Source organism: Lipomyces chichibuensis (genome assembly GCF_038497645.1).
Source record: "Lipomyces chichibuensis strain CBS 12929 unplaced genomic scaffold V1513scaffold_20, whole genome shotgun sequence".
Taxonomy (NCBI): Eukaryota; Fungi; Ascomycota; class Lipomycetes; order Lipomycetales; family Lipomycetaceae; genus Lipomyces; species Lipomyces chichibuensis.
The window spans coordinates 230,741-243,069 of NW_027117472.1; the positions used below are offsets into that span (position 1 = coordinate 230,741).

The 12,329-nt window shown below is 45.2% G+C and overlaps 4 protein-coding genes across 4 annotated transcripts; 2 read left to right on the top strand and 2 right to left on the bottom strand.

Annotated features, from left to right (window-relative positions):
- Nucleotides 1-1,665: 1,665 nt before the first annotated feature.
- V1513DRAFT_459067 (uncharacterized protein) lies at nucleotides 1,666-3,776 on the top strand (the record flags this gene model as incomplete). The annotated part of the gene is made up of 2 exons (XM_066899729.1): nucleotides 1,666-3,129; nucleotides 3,183-3,776. 2 exons carry the CDS (start codon nucleotides 1,666-1,668, stop codon nucleotides 3,774-3,776), a joined length of 2,058 nt encoding a protein of 685 aa, XP_066753073.1.
- A 3-nt stretch (nucleotides 3,777-3,779) lies between these two features.
- V1513DRAFT_446649 (uncharacterized protein) lies at nucleotides 3,780-4,359 on the bottom strand. The gene is made up of 2 exons (XM_066898301.1): nucleotides 4,115-4,359; nucleotides 3,780-4,058 (listed from the first exon to the last, which is right to left on the bottom strand). The coding sequence occupies exons 1-2, from the start codon at nucleotides 4,279-4,281 to the stop codon at nucleotides 3,962-3,964; spliced, it is 264 nt and encodes an 87-aa protein (XP_066753074.1). The 5' UTR covers nucleotides 4,282-4,359; the 3' UTR covers nucleotides 3,780-3,961.
- A 727-nt stretch (nucleotides 4,360-5,086) lies between these two features.
- Nucleotides 5,087-6,382, bottom strand: V1513DRAFT_446654 (uncharacterized protein). The gene is made up of 3 exons (XM_066898302.1): nucleotides 6,159-6,382; nucleotides 5,686-6,091; nucleotides 5,087-5,622 (listed from the first exon to the last, which is right to left on the bottom strand). Exons 1-3 carry the CDS (start codon nucleotides 6,366-6,368, stop codon nucleotides 5,249-5,251), a joined length of 990 nt encoding a protein of 329 aa, XP_066753075.1. The 5' UTR covers nucleotides 6,369-6,382; the 3' UTR covers nucleotides 5,087-5,248.
- Nucleotides 6,383-8,638: 2,256 nt separating this feature from the next.
- Nucleotides 8,639-12,121, top strand: V1513DRAFT_117646 (Piwi domain-containing protein). The gene is made up of 6 exons (XM_066894143.1): nucleotides 8,639-9,097; nucleotides 9,234-9,341; nucleotides 9,446-9,554; nucleotides 9,609-9,683; nucleotides 9,740-10,111; nucleotides 10,162-12,121. The coding sequence occupies exons 1-6, from the start codon at nucleotides 9,056-9,058 to the stop codon at nucleotides 12,027-12,029; spliced, it is 2,574 nt and encodes an 857-aa protein (XP_066753076.1). The 5' UTR covers nucleotides 8,639-9,055; the 3' UTR covers nucleotides 12,030-12,121.
- Nucleotides 12,122-12,329: the final 208 nt, after the last annotated feature.

Below are 12,329 nucleotides of genomic sequence, written 5' to 3' on the forward strand. Positions count from 1 at the left end.
ATCAAATCCTGATCTCCAATAAATCGATTAATTCACAACCGTGTTGGGTATTATCTTCAGCTGTGGTATCTAGTGCTCGTTCGAACGCCTTATTGTCTTCATTTCTATTGGTAGATTGAATATTCATCTTGGCATCATATTGCAATTTGCCCATGTGGTATCAACAATATCGAAATTTCCCAGTTCGTATCACCTTTCCATAGCATCGCGTGATGCTTTGAAGGATGTTAAAGTAACTTCAGTAGCGCAGACGCTCCGTCTGGATTACTGTTGAGCAAAAGCGTCATTCTCGCAACCATTTATCATTTATCGCGTGGTTACACTGAACGATACCCACTTGCGTAGGTGCGGTAAAAACCCTTCCAGCTGCGATTTTGACAATATCCTGCACACTGTTTGAGATCAATATCATCGTTCTTCGCTTCTATCTGATCTACCACCTTTTCGTGCAATGATTTGGACGTTCGGCATTGCGATCTATAGCATTGTATCAACAATGTACCCATATATTTGAGCACCAAGTTGATACCTACTGCTGTCTTTCGCACGGTGACCTACCTCATTCTTCAAAAGCCGCCTCATTAAATCGCTGCCAGTTTCTCAACTTTTTTTCATCACAAGCGAGTCCACTTATTTGCCAAACAAATCCGACGAACCTCGCCAGCATGGCAGGTTTAGATTAGAAATCTAGCACAATCAATAAAGTCCCTACATTTTAGACTTCATTTTAATAGCATTTTCACTTCGTACGTGCTAACAGTCGCCATTTGGGTCTCCCATGCCGATGTTGTTGCGCTGCTGGCCCGGCGACCGATTGAGTTTTGTGGTTTTTGCTAGGCGATTGAGATACTTTAGAGAATGAGCAATACACTCAAGCGTCCCGGTGCAGGATCGAGCGCTATGTTGCAGTCCAAAATCAGCCAGCAATAATTAGACAATTGAAAAAGATTAGAAATTAGTCAAGCGCGTGACAGTCCACTTGCAAATGTCGAAAACAAAGTGCATTTCCCTGTTGTGTACCATCGCAACTGTCAAACCCAATCCGCAGTTAAGTAAGTTGTAATTATTTGACAACCTTTGAAATTAGTAACTCGTTTCACCAGTCACTGTATGTCGGTATATTATGTAAAATTAAAAGTGTTTCTGTTGTAGTCGTTTTGGGGGCTAGAATTCGTAGTAATAGGAAATCAATATGAGCGTCGCAAGCCGCACCGTATGCGTTTCAAATTTTCTCGTCGGCCTATATTAATGATCCAATTCGCTAGCTACCCGGCTCCTACCTGACAGCGGATTCAGCTGGAGAGTTACCATTTCGAGCACGGTAACACTTAAATAATCATGGGTGGGCAGTCCAGATTTAATTGATTGCGTATTTATGAGTTTTCGGAGTTTGCATGCTAACTAGGTTAAGTTGATGCGACAGTTGCGGCCGGTGGCGGTGCCAGTAGGCTCCTATCGGTGTGGCACGATTTGCGTCTTCCAATTGTCCTAGGTATGACGTTTGTATACGTTTACTGGAAATACTGCTTCTATCAGCCACGAGCGACAACTATCTCGAAGAAAGGTGGCAAGAGCGGTGACGTACGGCGACCGCCATCTGACGATGAGGATGAAGATGACAACCACTATGTCGATATATCTCGGAAAAGAAAAGATACGGAAGAAATGGCGGTTGATTTGACGAATGCAGCGCTTGCTCCTACAGAATCGAGTAGTGGCAATGGTTCAGCTGTAGCAGTGTCGACAACTAGAACAGCGCGAAAGGCTAGAGCTGGGAAAGTCTTCACACGCCGCTCGAAGAACGCTAACACGCAACCTCTTCCGACAAAATCAGACATCTATATCTTTTATTCGACGCTTACAGGTACGTCAGAAAAGTACGCTTCGCATCTGCAAGCCACACTTTCACAACATTCCCAACTCTCCACCCGTGGTATCCATACGCAGAATCTAGATTATCTCGACGATCTTGATACCTACTTTGTAGCGCCGGCTCGGTTCCTCGAAAACGCGGTGTATCTGTTTGTCGTGCCTTCTTATGCCTCAGAGTCACCGCTTGATTTCTTCACGGAGACATTGAAGGACACATATAATGACTTCCGAATTGATTCACGACCGCTTCGTAATCTTGGAGGTTACGCGGTGTTCGGCCTTGGAGACCGCGAAGGATGGGATGATGATATGTATTGTTATCAAGCGATGGAGGTCGACAAATACCTCGGAAAGTTAGGTGCCCCGCGAGCATTCCCAGTGGGTACTGGTAACGTTAGCGGAAAAGCAAATGATGAATATGAAGAATGGATAAAGCATTTGATCGATACACTTACTGATCCGGCCAGTGTTGGAGAGATGATCGATATTGGCGACTCTGACGATGAGGGCATCGAAGCAGAGAACGAGGAAATTGATAATGCACAGCCGGCGTCGCTTAGACTGTCCAAAGCGACCAGTGCTAAGGATGTCATCGATGTAGAAGACATGGGTCTAATCATTGAAAAGTCCCGAGCGTCAAGTGATTTGACAACTAGAAAAGAAATGGTTGGCCAAGACACGCCTACTTATAACGCTCTTACAAAGCAAGGCTACACGATTGTCGGCAGTCACTCTGGTGTTAAGATCTGCAGATGGACCAAATCAGCTCTTCGAGGACGTGGGTCATGCTATAAATTCGCATTTTATGGTATCAAGTCGCATTTGTGCATGGAAACCACGCCGTCTCTATCGTGTTCCAATAAGTGTGTCTTCTGCTGGCGGCATGGAACTAACCCTGTCGGAACGACTTGGCGTTGGCAAGTCGATCCACCGGACCTCATTCTGAAGGGGGCCTTGGAAGGCCACTACCGCAAAATTAAACAAATGCGCGGTGTGCCCGGTGTACAGGCAGCCCGCTTCGCTGAAGCTTTTACAGTAAGACACTGTGCTCTAAGTCTCGTGGGTGAACCGATCTTTTACCCGCATATCAATGAATTCGTGGGGATGCTACATGAAAGGAATATTTCCAGTTTTTTGGTGTGCAATGCGCAGCATCCGGAGCAGCTCAATGCGCTGGACCAGGTCACTCAGTTGTACGTGTCCATTGATGCCAGTGATAAGGAGTCGCTACGGAGGATAGACCGGCCGCTGCATAGGGTGCGTTAGTTACTTCCTCATTAACTTCTTTTATGCTAACATGAATGTTATAGGATTTTTGGGAGCGTTTTAATCGGTGTTTAGATATTCTTCGAAACAAGACCCGACAACGAACTGTATTCCGATTGACCCTGGTGAAAGGCTTCAATGCCAGCGAAGTTCTTGGTTACGCGAAGCTCGTTGCGCAAGCTCTGCCATGCTTTATTGAGATCAAAGGTGTTACATATTGTGGTACTTCATCCGCAACCAGTGGACCGAATGGTGCATTCAAAGGAGCCAGTAAAGACAGCCTTACTATGGCTAACGTTCCATTCTACGAAGAAGTTCGCGAATTCGTGCTTCAGCTCGATGCGTCGTTGAAGGACCTTGGCTTGAACTATGACATCGCGGCCGAACATGCGCATAGCTGCTGTATACTCATCGCTCAGAAACGATTTAAGATTGACGGTGAATGGTATACGCACATTGACTATAATCGATTCTTCGAGCTATTGCGCCAGGGAGTTGAGTTTGGACCGATGGATTATATTGCCAAGTCTCCATCTTGGGCACTGTTCGGTTCTGAGCAAGCTGGATTTAATCCTGAGGATGAACGAGTTGTTAGTAAGAAGTCCAAAGCCTATAAGAGTGAACGGCTTGTGATATAGTTGATCTGTGTTCTACGATGTAATATATTGTGCTATAATAGGATTTACCGATTTTATTCATATAGCATTTCCTGATTTCTCCCTAATAAGAGCCATCTCATAGTCCTCGTTTCCAACACACCGTTCGAAGTTTGAGTCAAAGTAATGTCAACTGTATTGATCGCGTATAATCGGAGATAACTGATTCATATGGAATGACGGAACACTTGTGTTGCTGAGTCTAAATGAATTTCTCCGTCTGTGAGTTCCACTCCTGGCGTATTGCCTTTTCTGTCCTTACACCTAAAAGAGAAACAGGTTAGTAACTTAACTCCACAAATAAAAGTATAAGCACACACAGAGCAAAATATCTTGTTATAGGTCTGCAGCCAGGCACATCGTCGATCTTGCCAGGCAAATTGCAAGAAAATTGAAAATATTTCCTAACTTCGCAATCCGAGAGATCGCGGCGCCTTAGCATTCGCTCGACATCTGTGCGAGTAAATCGACCTTCCTCGCTTGACATGTCGTTCGATAGCACGAAAAGAATTGGTTTCGCTGCATCGGCGATTAATTATTTGACCCACATATAGACGACTTGAACTTAGTGCGGCTCAGACTCTGTAGGACATTAAATCATCACAGCAACTTGCCGGCGTAGGGGAAAAATTGAAATAGGTTTAGCCAATTCTGTCCCTATTTGGCCTTGTTGTTAGCCTTCCCACGCTCGAATTCGACTCATATTCAGCACTTGGCAGTTAGGGAATTACAACTACAATTTCCTTTCTAGGAGTAATATTTTGACGTCATTTATCTGCCTTGCGCGCTGATAAATAGTGTAGTTTCGATAGTGACTATTTACTGGACTACTGACGCTCGCGGTTTCTCAGGTGTTAGGGTCGCTACTTGCGAAGTCAGCTTTAGTGCGAACTGTGAAGATGTCAGGGACTTTGGTTTGTATTTTAGTTTTTGGTATTGTCCAATTTGTCCCAAGAGAGCCGTGTATGTTGTATCTCGATATCGAGATGCAGAGGAAGACACTGCCAGCACCTCACAGCTGTCTTACGGACATGTATCAGACAGTTCGTGGGTTTGGCATTCCCAATGTTAACTGCTGACGAAAGGGAACGACACTGTGTTGCAGGCCTGCGACGCGTGAAAGTTTAGTATGCATTATGTGCATATGCACGTGCTCTTCGATAACGCGGTCTGCAGCGGGTTTGCGTTCGTTTTCTAGTTCCAGGTCTCCCTGAAAGCGTTCGTTGCCCAGATCCCAATGCCACCGGGGAAACGCAAATGGCTTGGCGTTGGTGCCGTCGGACGCGTCTTAATTGGCTCTTTGAGACTATATTTTGTCTTGGTCTGCTCGATTGACGTACAACATCCGCGGAACGGAGCATATAGCTTCTTAACCTCTCTATTGGGCAACCAAAACTGTCTGAATATAAATTACATTCACCGGTACGCCGTCTTCACGGTTCGTAGATTCCACGTTAGTCCGTTCGATCCTCCTCTGTCACCTCAACCCAATGACTACCTGCATTGGGAATGAACCTTCCTACTGTCTTCTTATATTTCTTGTATTCAGGATATTTGGCACTCGTAATTCCTTCAGTAAATGCTGTTGAGCCTTGGAACAAGCATACGTACATCGGCACGCCAATAATAGTCCAATTAAATAACTTGCCGGTTAAGTATGAGCCCCAAAAATATGGTATACACCATATACATTGCTCCATCAGAAAATTCGGATGTCGTGAATACGCAAACATGCCAATGGTACAGAAACCTCTCTTGAGCGCTTTCGCTGTGAAGCCCTTAGCAACTTCGCCAGTTTCTTTGTAGTGGCGTTTTGCACTTTGGTAACCTAGCGGTCAATTTTAGCCCTTTACTCATTCACTTTAGAGAAGACACACATAAAAGACCATACTCCACATATACTCGTCAGCAGCGGCTTCCAAAATCACACAGGCCGCTAACAGTGTCGCGAACGCGTAATCTCCGGTGTAGAGGTCCTCGTTACCGACCTCAACGAGGATCATGGCAGGTGCTGTGATACACAGCAGAATGATCAGTTGTGTTATACTAATGAACAATGCATTGAAAATTAAGAATTGAAAGTGAGACATCTTTGATCGCAAAATCTCCCATCGATAGTCTTCCCCTTCCGGGCTGTAACCTCCCTTCCTGGCGAAGTTGTAAGTCAGTCGAGTGGACCAAATCAAAGCTATTGCCAAATAGATGTATAGCCTCAGTGATCCAATACCGTTCAAATAGCTATGGATAGCGTAATGGAAAATGGTAGCCGTTGGCAAAAGTGACCAAATTCTATCTACCTGGGTATCAGTTAGCCAGGTGCGCCAATTTGCGTCTCCCACCTGCATAGTGCGAATCTGCACTCACCTGAGAAACATCGTGCGTCAACACTCCAGTGATGAAGACGACTGGCATTAGAAGAACGTGGAACAAAACCGCATTGGTAAATGGATAACTAATGACATAATACTCCGAGAACGCGATTTGCCCTGTCATGAATTGCTTTGTGAGCTCTATTTGCGAGAGAACGAACAGCTCGCTAGTGCCCAGCACTTTGCAAATCAACGAAACGACCATCCTTTTTCAGTAAATGCATTACTACAGTGGGGGAGGCGAAGTTGACCAAGTGGAGCCAAATACCTAGAACCCTAATCCACACATGCGTACGTACGATCTCTCCAAGTGGAATTGTGAAAGATGAACAAATATCTTGCCAATCGCAGATTATTGTAGATATTTTCTAGCGATTTCTTTCGTGATGTCGCTTGGGCTACGCGACCACTATGGCCGATTACGAATTGAGTTGTGTAAATCCGTAGGAGATAGTTTAAGTTGCGTCGAGTTTTTTTCAAGATATCGCAATTCACATTCCTACTCTTAAACATATTTTGGTCATTAGCAGCACGCAGTTGATCATTCAAGTGTGCATTACAGCTCCGGCGGTCAGCTTCGTAGAAGCAGGAAACGAGAGATTGTATCCCGAAGACTACTTTTCGGCGACAGTTTTAATCGCGTGCGTGATATTTGAAGCCGCTGCTGACGAATACATGTGTGGTATGCTAGATTTTCGTTCCTCTAAGGTGACATGAACACTATTCTAAAAGGAATGCTAGGCTACCAAAGTGCAAAACACCATTACAGAGAAACCGGTGAAGTTGCAAGAGGATTTTATAAATAATGTGCTGGACAGAGGATTCTGTGCAATCGCCATGTTTGCGTATTCACGGCATCCGAATTTTCTGGCTGAGCCATGTATCTGGAGTATGGCATGCCTCTGGAGCTTATAATTGACGAGCAAGTTATTTAATTGGACGGTTGTTGGAGCGTCGCTATACTTTTGCCTATTCCAAGGCTCAACTTGGCTGACAGAAGGAATTACGAGTAATAAATATGCTGAATACAAGGAAGATTCGTTCCCCAATATTGGCAGCCATTGGGTTGAACCGCTAGAAGAGGATCAGGGAACCAACTGAACATGTAACTTAGCGGAGCCTGGTTGATGAATAGGCTAAACAAGACAGAGCTGTAAAAGAAGTGCATACAATTTTCTGCAATAGACCTGCTAAACAACACAAGCAAGCGTACATCATGAGTAGGATAAGTCATCCCTAAGTCTGTGGACCCTAATCAATATATTTTAGAATATTGACTATTAGGACTCGTCGGTGGACCAACGTGATCTTATGTCCATTCCTGCGCCCCAGCCCCGTCCGAGCCTCTCGACCAATGCAAACTTTTACAATCGATAAACAGACGCATTACCAAGAACCAAAGGCAAAGCAAGCAAGCAAGCACTCAAGCAACGATCAAGGGCGGTACGACACACTCAGGGACAAGTTCCTGACACTTTGAAATCATGACGTACAAGTTACAACTAGTTAAAACAAGGGTAAAAGTCCGAAATGCCACTGAAACTTCTCAAAAAGATTGGCCTGGATCCCCACCGTAGCTAAGTAATTTTCAACTTACCTGCCTATTTACCCTCCTTTTGACAATTTTGCCAATGCTCCTTCTTTTACTCCCATCAACAAAAACACGATTTCTTTTGACATGTGTTCAAATCAGCTAACTCGAACACACGCGTTCAAGACTATTAACATTATCTATTATGCCCGTACAAATTAGAGACAACTTTCCCGGCAAAGGGGCTACTATGTTTGTTATGAAATAATATAATATACAAATGTAGCTTAGCTCAGGCTTAAATGCCAAATAGTGTGCCATTGCGCCAAACCTTACAATGTTTACTGCACAGGGAGCTGGCACGGTGGGTATTGACTTTAAACCTTAAAGCAATAAAATTTTTGCGACATATGCCGGAACTTTGCAGGAGCCGGCGCCATCCAAAGCAGACATCCCTCGGCAAATCAGATTCCAGTCCATATAGTTATATTAAAGTGCGAAGTAGCATTGATGATAGATGCCCATGAAATTGGCGGGAGAAATGAAGAAAAATTAGTTCAAAAAAATATGGCAAATAATTTATCTACCATTTGTAGACATGTATGTTTTATCCGACCCGAATGGGTTCCACGGTGACTGTTTTCTTTGGGGTTGACTCATGTGGGGAAATTTCAGAGATTCATGACACAATCCAAAGGACAGTTTACATTCTGCAACATCATCGCATTGTGATCCAAGTAATGCAAGTGCTGGAGAAATAAAATTATCAGTACCTAGAGCTGTTATTTACAACTTCGTTCGTATTGGCTGATCCACTGGTTTCGATTGTCGCGTAGCCCTGCCCAGTTGCGGCTGGTTCCCCTTCTAAATGGAGGACAATTGAACCTTAACCACCCGACTTTGCGACTAGCCTCTTATTGATTTGTACCATTTGGTGGACTCTTTGCGACAACAACTACTAGTAAATTTTATAATATCATTGTGGAACAATTCAGAGTCGAAGAATTCATTGTCAACTAGTTGGCCACCGCGTTTTCTGAAATGTGCGCGGGAAACTTGCATAGTTACCAGTGCAATGGTGACAATGTTGTGTGGTTTCCTAACTTTTACTAAGCCCTTGACCGACAAAAAAGCTTCGAGTTGAAAGCAAGACAGTCCTCTTTGATCGGTTTTATGTCCTCCGAGATCCGAAAGTAAATGACAAGGAGACATCTATACGATAAACATATTTAACTAGTCCCAAAGACCCCCTTTCCGCAAATGCAAGTTTAGGGTTTTCCATTCCTATTAGCCTCTCGTCAACCATTCCAAATTGCGTAGACGCCATCACCACCCTCGGATGTTACTTGGTTCCAACCGATATGACTGCAATTTTACCAGCTCAGAGCCCGTTGGCTCTTACTGTATGTTTATATACATTTTATGGAAGGAAAATGGATGATGTATAAAAGGGGTGGCTGGGGAAAGGGGCATGCGGAGGCTCCGATTTTATGGTGCGAATCGTTGTCTTTTTGATCCTGCTAACTTGATTAATGGCAGAATCTCGTCAAGCGTCCCGGCTACGGTACCGTTGGTACGCCTACCAAGTTTTACGTGAATCATTTCCGTGTCGCGTCTTTCCCAGACGTGGAGATTGTTCAGTATGATGTATGTTGGGGTTTCTTCTTTGATGCCTGTCATAGTATATAACAATCCATCGTTATATGCGGTTGGAACACTTCTTTGAAATTAGAGTATTAACACCCGTCTAGGTTCAAGTCAACGCCGGTGCTGATACCCGCGGCTTGATTAAGAAGGTCTGGAACAGCTCCGTCCTTCAAGATCGGCTCGGTGAATCGGGCAAGCCCGTCATTTTCGATGGTGTGCTACATGGATGATTGTAACGTCTTGCATCTGATCACTAACTTTTATTAGGTAACCGTTTAGCGTGGTCGCGTGGACCGTTGGCATTTGGCGATGAGTTGTCTGTTGTTGTGGATTTGGATGAAGGTATTGCGTTGTCCTTGCGTTGATTATAAAGTTACATCTGACTAACAGATATCTAGGCCGCCCTGAGCGTCCTGGTCGCTCCAACAAGCATCGCGTGTTGATTCGCAAGGCTGCGATCGTGTCGATGCAAATTCTTGAAGAGTATATCAACAATCGCTACAGCATGGACAATGAGGTGCTTGCTGCCATCAACTTCCTTGACCATTTGCTTCGAGAGACCCCATCGAAACGTCTGATTGCTATTAAGCGTTCATTCTTTCAGAGCCAAGACGCCTCTCCACTCGATGGAGGTGTGGAGGCATGGAAGGGGATCTTTCAGTCCGTTCGTGCCTCTATGGGCCAGCTGACGGTTAATGTGGACGTCGCGACCACAGTTTTTTGGTCGTCTGGGCCGCTGCTTGAGGTTTTGACGAAGTTCATGGGATTGCGTATGCTATTCTATCACCTAGTGGTTGAAATATTTCTAATTTGACTGTAGGTTCTCCCGAAGATACGGCCAACCGCTTGTCCAACCCGAATGGTCGCCGAGAGCTTCGACGTTTTAGAAAGTTGAGCTTTTTTATTAAGTATCGTGGACCAGAACACGAGAAGAGGATGTTTATCATCGATGGCTTCACTGAGGATGGCGCCGACAGAACCACTTTCACGACGAAGGAGGACGAGACCCTTACCGTTGCGCAGTACTTCACGAGAACCTATAACATTAGGTTGCGGTATCCTTCTATGCCTCTCATCAAGACTAAGAAGGGTGCTTCGTTTCCTATTGAGCTTGCAATCATCCAGGAGGGACAGCGATATCCCTACAAAATTTCCGACCGTCAGACCGCGGACATGATTAAAATTACGGCCCAGCGTCCAGACGCTCGAATTAATGCGATTCGCACAAATGTGCGGACTCTCGGCTGGGACAATGATCCTGTTCTCAAGGCGTATAACTTGAGAATTCAGCCAGACATGATCGTTACGGATGGTCGTATCTTACCTGCGCCAGTCATTAACTATGGTCCCGGATCTAAAAAGGTTTCTTTGCAGCCTCAAGATGGTCGATGGAACTTGATTGGCCAGAAGCTCGCCCTTCCTCAAAAACTTGAGTCTTGGGGTGTGATGGTGTTTGCTGACCAGCGACGCACTCCCGAACAAGTGATTCAAAACTTCGTCCGTACCTTCATCAATGTACATCGTGGCCACGGCGGGGAAGTCACACAGATGTCGCCTCCTATCTTGTATGCTTCTGCACAGAGGGATATGAACACGAATGTCCGAGAAATTTTCAACGCTGCTGGTAATGCTGTCCGCAAGCGTCCGCAGCTTTTACTTTTCGTGTTGCCATCCAGAGGTGCCGAGCCTTACAATTCGATTAAAGCTGCTTGTGATATTGGTCTTGGTGTGTGCTCCCAGTGCGTACAGCTTCGTCATGTGGAGCAAGCGAAGCCTCAGTATTGCGCGAATGTTGATCTCAAGGTTAACAGTAAACTTGGTGGTACTAACGTGTTCTTGGATAAGAACTGTTACCCACTTTACAATAAGGAGCCAACTATAATTTTGGGAGCCGATGTTTCCCATCCTGCTCCAGGATCTGGACGAGCGTCATTTGCTTCTATGGTCGGTTCCATCGATCTCGAGGCAACTCGTTACGCCGGTATCGTGAATACCAATGGTCATCGCGTCGAGGTTATCAATTCCAGAAATATTCAGGTGTTTGTCACAACTTTACTCAGACAGTTCCGTTCAAACACCGGTAAGGTGCCTGGACGTATTTTCTATTTCCGTGACGGTGTCTCTGAAGGTCAATATCAGCAAATTATTGACCAAGAGCTGGCCGATATCAAGAAGGCGTGTGAGTCACTTTCAGCGGGTTACAAGCCGTTCGTAACTGTTGTGATTTGTTCCAAGCGACACCACTCGCGTGTGTTCCCAGCCAACCGTAATGCGGGTGATCGCAACGGAAACGTACTTCCCGGGACAATTATTGAGAGAGATATAACTCATCCGTCGGAGTACGATTTTTACCTGGTTTCGCATGTCGCGCTTCAGGGCACGGCGCGCCCTGTGCATTATCATGTCATCCACGACGAAAATAAGATGCCTGTCGATTACTTCCAGGCGTTCGTGTATAATATGTGTTACGTCTTTGCGCGAGCTACCACATCTGTATCACTCTGCCCGCCTGTTTACTACGCGCATTTGGCCGGACAGCGCGGCCGTGTCCACGAAGAAACTAGGGAAGAAGATTCGGCTTCCTTAGTTTCGGGCAGAACAGGTGGTTCGGGCAATGAGGAGCCGGGTGAGGTGAAGGATGTAAAGCCTCTCCACCCCTCCCTCGCAGGTACGATGTGGTATATTTAAAATGTCTTGCTGCAGTATTGCTATCATAAGTAGTTGTAAATTTATGGGTAGCACGAGGGTGATCGCGTTTTTAAGAGTTGTTGCTGTCAATTTCAATTTGTAGTAGCTAGGCGGAATAACAAACGCAAGGAATTATGTATTTGAAGACTTCTAGTCCAAATCTGTAGTGGCATGATCTGCGGACTACCAGTTAAGTTCTGGGAAGAATAAACGCTGCCGTAATTGCTGCCTGGAATGGCGTCTACTCTTTGGCCGTAGGTATATTTGAGAGTGCGCTACACATACTTGTAGTTCCACAGC